The sequence below is a fragment of the Chaetura pelagica genome, unplaced genomic scaffold, assembly GCF_000747805.2.
Source record: "Chaetura pelagica isolate M959 unplaced genomic scaffold, ChaPel_1.0 scaffold698, whole genome shotgun sequence".
In the NCBI taxonomy this organism is placed as follows: Eukaryota; Metazoa; Chordata; class Aves; order Apodiformes; family Apodidae; genus Chaetura; species Chaetura pelagica.
Genome location: NW_009954236.1, coordinates 790,361 through 795,360, shown reverse-complemented (window position 1 = coordinate 795,360; position 5,000 = coordinate 790,361). Strand labels below are relative to the sequence as shown.

The 5,000-nt window shown below is 53.3% G+C and overlaps 1 protein-coding gene across 3 annotated transcripts in view; it reads right to left on the bottom strand.

Moving 5' to 3' along the window:
- Positions 1-1,451: 1,451 nt before the first annotated feature.
- WDTC1 (WD and tetratricopeptide repeats 1) overlaps positions 1,452-5,000 on the bottom strand; it is a 24,560-nt gene continuing 21,011 nt past the window's right edge. For 2 of the 3 annotated variants that reach the window (XM_010003682.1, XM_010003683.1), the window contains exons 13-16: positions 4,245-4,504; positions 3,746-3,896; positions 3,076-3,268; positions 1,452-2,045 (exon numbers count right to left, since the gene is read on the bottom strand). In XM_010003682.1, the coding sequence (XP_010001984.1) occupies positions 1,848-2,045; positions 3,076-3,268; positions 3,746-3,896; positions 4,245-4,504 (802 nt within the window). In that variant the 3' untranslated portion in view covers positions 1,452-1,847. Of the gene's footprint in view, positions 2,046-3,075; positions 3,269-3,745; positions 3,915-4,244; positions 4,505-5,000 lie in introns of all 3 variants that reach the window. The other variant, XM_010003684.1, reaches the window with a different exon arrangement.

Sequence of the window (5,000 nt, the reverse complement as noted above, 5' to 3'; positions counted from 1 at the left end):
CAGGAGGAAAGGAATCTGCCACCCCAGGCCAACTCAGCACCAGGACAACCAGATGTTTCAGAGCAGTGAGGGACGTGCTCCCGCAAGACTGGGGTTTGCTAAGGCTTGGTGTCACCCACCCCTGAGAGCAGAGGGTGATCTTGGTGTGAGGGGAAGAGGCCCCAGTTAGCTCCACCACCACGGCCAGGGGGGCACGGGGGATCTCTCCATGCAGGGAACTGTGTCCTTGGAGGGACACTGCTGGCTGTCAGCCTCTGTGACCTCCCTCCCTCCCTGCACAGGGCTCACTCATCTTGTACAGACTGTTCTGGAAGGCAGAGGAAGCCAGTTCCCTTGATCAGCCAGCACTGAGCAGCCTCTCTCACCAACGCCTGGCAGCCAGAGGAGGAAAGGGAGGCCTCTCATCTTTCCAAAGCAGGAAGACCAGGGATTGCACCACATGGAAGAACAGCCCTGATGCAGCACACACACGTACACACGTGCTCCCAGACACACATCTCACACCCCTGGGACCCACGCCAGCATGTCCAGACCTTCAGCAGTAAGAGATACAAGACAGCACAGAGCAGTTCAAGATCTCCAGGGGATCTTTGGTCTTAGTTGATAGTTCTAGAAAAAAACCCCACCAACCTCTTTGGAGTCGGTTGTAGCACAGCTGTGTAAGATCTACTTGATATTTAGTGTTTGGCCACTGCCAGAGGGAAAACCATGGGCTGGGGGGTTACAGGAGAGGGGGAGGGATGGAAGTTCAGTGCTGCCTTTCCAGGTGTGTGCCTGTGCAGCTGGAATCAGTGTGTGGAGAGCAGGAAGAGGAAGGAGGGTTCCTGAGAGGGCCACTAATCCATCAGATGCTGCACCAACAACGAGGTGGAGGAGGCCACCTTGGCTGAGACAGAGCAGCTGACTGCACAGAAACGTGGCTATTTAAGAGCTCGAAACTTGAGTTGCAACAACTCCATGGTGGCAAAGTTCTCAGCTCCAGCACAGGTGGAGAGGAGGAGGTGAACACAGCTACACACAGTTTGGGCAACAGAGAGAGAGAAGCCCTGGAAAAGTGCTGTTACCAGCCCCTTTCCTCAGCAGCTTTAGCTACATGAGTCCCAGGCCTCTGATCAAACCTGCCCCCATCACTGTCACCTCTCTCCATGGGTCCACAGACCACAGAAGAAAGTATCAGAGGTGGGCAAGCACATCCTGCCCCATTGAGCTGCCAATACTTGATGCCTTCACTGATTGATCAACTAAGACAGATGCCCAGGGACAAGACAGGCAATATCCAGTCCATAATAGAACACTGCTACATCTGATGACAATGTGTTAGGAGATGGAAGCCAGAAGAAAAATGTTATGGGTCAAAGCAGGTGTTTCATGGCCAACAACCCTAAACCAGAGGCCACTAGGCAGCACAAAAGCAGAATCCAGCTTCTGAGACCAAGATCACTGCAGTGAAATTCATTCCATAAACCCTGCCCTAGGTTTGTGTTTTATTCAGGAATTTAACAACCCCCCTCTGCAAATGCAACGTCCCCCTGTACCAGATCATACAGCAGCTCTGGAAAAAAGAAATCACCAGCTTACACTGCTTACAGACAACTCAAAGACCCCTTTTGGGACTAAATTCCACTAAAGGCAAACCCCAGACTGCACTGCCATGCTGCTCGGGAGCGTGACGGGAGAAGGAGGAGGTGGTGGTGATGGTTTAGAGATGGTTGCTCCTGCCCCTGCCAGCTTGTCCTGCTCTGTGCATAGTGCGAAACAGTGCAGCCATTCATCAGAGAAAGTTCTGGACCAAGGAAACTAGGTTCCCTTTCAGCCAAACAATTAGAGGAAGGAGAGGCAGTTCTGTTTTAGCTGGGCCGGCATTGGACTTGCCCCTCTGAGCTGTCTTCATCATCTGAGCCTCCAGCCCCACCACTGGTCAGTCCTGTAATCCTGTACCCCATGTTCAGCAACATCACCTCCAGCGGGTCCGCGTTCATCCGGCGCTGGTTGGCTTGGGAAGCACCTTCCATGTCCACGACCACCCGGCCATTGAGTGTTTCACTCTGCAGGACAACAAGGGAGAGAGCTCAGCAAGGCAGGGCTAGGACCAGAGGGGCTGTTCCTGCCCCTCAGGGATGTGGACAGGCTGGATCAATGGGCCAAGGTCAGTGGCATGAGGTTTAACAAGGCCAAGTGCCAGGTCCTGCATTTTGGTCACAACAACCCCAGGCACCACCCCAGGAGGAGTGGCTGGAGAGCTGCCTGGCAGAAAAGGACCTGAGGGTGGCTGACACCCAGCTGAACGTGAGCCAGCAGGGTGCCAAGAAGGCCAACAGCATCCTGGCCTGCATCAGGAATATTGTGCCCAGCAGGAGTAGGGAAGTGATCATGGTGAGGCCACACCTCGAGTGCTGTGCTCAGTTCTGGGGGCCTCATGACAAGGACATCAAGGTGTCCCTGCCCATGCAGGGGGTTGGACTGGCTGACCTTTAAGGTCCCTTCCAACCCAAAGCAGTCTGGGATTCTGTGAGGTGCTGGAGTGAGTTCAGAGAAGGGCAACCAAGCTGGTGAAGGGGCTGGAGAAACAAGTCCTGTGAAGAGAGGCTGAGGGAATTGGGATTGTTAAGTTTGGAGAAGAGGAGGCTGAGGGGAGACCTAATTGCTCTCTACAACTGCCTGAAAGGAGGTTGCAGACAGGTGGGTGTTGGCCTCTTCTCCCAAGTAAATAAGGATAAGACCAGAGGATATGGCCTCAAGTTGTGCCAGGGGAGCTTTAGACTGGATATTGGGAAGAATTTATTTACCAGAAGAGCAGTCAGACACTGGAATGGGTTGCCCAGGGAGGTGGGGGAGGCACCATCCCTGCAGGTATTTAAAAACCATGTAGGTGAGGCACTTCATCAGGACATGCCCTGGGTGGTGGGTTGTATTTTTTATGGTGTGTTGGTGGGGTTTTTTTGGAGGTGCAGGGGTTGATGGTTGGACACAGTGATCTTAGAGGTAACAATTCTGTGATTCTGCCGCTACAACTTTTGAGAGATCCCAGCAGGAAAGACACACCATGACAAGACAGCCTTTTCCTGCAGCTCTTACCTCTGGCCTAGGGTTCCACAGTCGTACAACGGGGTCAATGCCACTGGTGGCCAGGAAGCAGTAACTGGGATGGGGCTGGAGACAATTCACAATGGACTCATCTCCCTGCAGCACTCTAACGAGGTTGGTGGTTTCTTTCTCCCAGATGAAGAAGGAGCCATCGTCTGACCCGCTGACTATGTACTGTGCATTGCTAGGGTGAGAGGAGGAGAGACTGGAGAGTACAGCTCAGAGCCACAACTAGTCTCTAGCAGCCATGAGAATTGCATTTCTAGGGTGAGAGGAGCAGAGACTGGAGAGAACAGCTCAGAGCCACAACTAGTCTCTAGCAGCCATGAGTATCTCAGCTGGCTTCTACCACCAGCAGGCTGCCACCCCTCATGCTTAGGGATCCAGATACAGCTTTCTGTGTTGGCTCTCTCCATCCCCAGGATTCATATTTTCAATCCCAAATGGCTTTTTTTTTTTTAAACACTAGCCCAACCAGGTGCTCTGTGGATCTGCTCCTGACCCAGCTGTCCATGCAGCCACACCAGGAGGAGAGTTTCTATCAGCTTTTTCAATCCCGCAAGCCAGCGTCAAGCGTCACTTCAGGAACAGTCACACGAGGCTTTATCCTGCTGCTGCTCACACTCCTCTCCTGCATCCCTAGCACCCTCTGCCAACGTACCTGCCAAAGAAATTGGCCTCTTTGATGTCTGTAGTAGTGTTACAGTGGCCACAGTATCGGAACTTGTAGTCGTAGCTGCGCTCCCTCAGCACCATCTCGTCCTCCGAGATGGAATCCTTGCGGCCCGGGGCTCGCAGCCGGATGGGGCCACCTCCTTTCTTGTCTTCAGCTGCAAAAACAACAGGTTTCCCTCATCACAAGCTGAGGAGGAGCACGTTCTCAGCAAACAAAGCATTCTAGGAGACCTTCCAACAGCTTTAGGGAAGAGTTATGGATAATTCCAGAAAAGAGCAGGGCTTAGAAGGAAGAGTTTCTTTCCAGATCATCACACTCTGGCTCAAGAGCAAACCAGGACCAGGCACAAGGGAAGAACAAGCTCAGGCCAGTTTTTGTGCATAGCAACAATCAACCTCAGAAGTTGCAGCTTTACTTCAGAGGGGTGGGGTGAAGGAGAAAATTCCTTGTCCAATCGTTAGATTTGAGTCTAACCTTGAAGAACCCCCCAGGGAACCCCAGGACTCACCGTTATCACTCTTGGAGAAAAGGGCTGCGTTGATGTCCCTGTCCAGGGCATCGCAGGCACTGCTGTGTGCTTGTTCTGGGAACTTCCCTTTAAAGTCATCCAGACATTCCAGAGCTTCTGCCACGTACTTGAGTTCAAAGAGACAACGGGCAAGGCGGAAGTGAGCCTTCAGGTGGCATGGATTCAAGGAGATGGCTTTCAAGCAGTCTCTTAAAGCATCATAATGGTCCCCATCCCTGAAGGAAAGGCAGGGGTGGATTAGCCAGCCCAAGCAGAAACAGGATGCATTTCCCACTGCTGTTTCCCAGCCCTCATTTCACTTCCAAGTGTGTTGGTTCCAGCTCTCTCCAGGTGAGCAGACACCCCCCAAGCTCAAGCACGAACAGCATTTGCTGTTTCCCAGGGGCACCATCTGACCAAGCCCAGCTCCTTGACTGCACCTGCCCTAGGCAGGCAGCCCTGCAACGTGACTGCACCAGGAAGCCCAGCGAGTCTTGACCTGCCATTTTAAATCCACCAGAGCAGAGCTCCCTGATCCAACACATTTCGGGAAGTCCTTTGAAGATGGAGGATGCACAAACCCTCTGGCCAAGCAGACACGAGGCCTCTCCTGCGAGGCGAGCCCTCCTGGCAGCTCGGCAGCTCAAGCGTGCCCCTGTGTGGAGGCACAGTGTGGCAGCACGGCTGCCCTGCCCACAAACACTTGGAGCCTCCAGGAGCTACAGAACCACC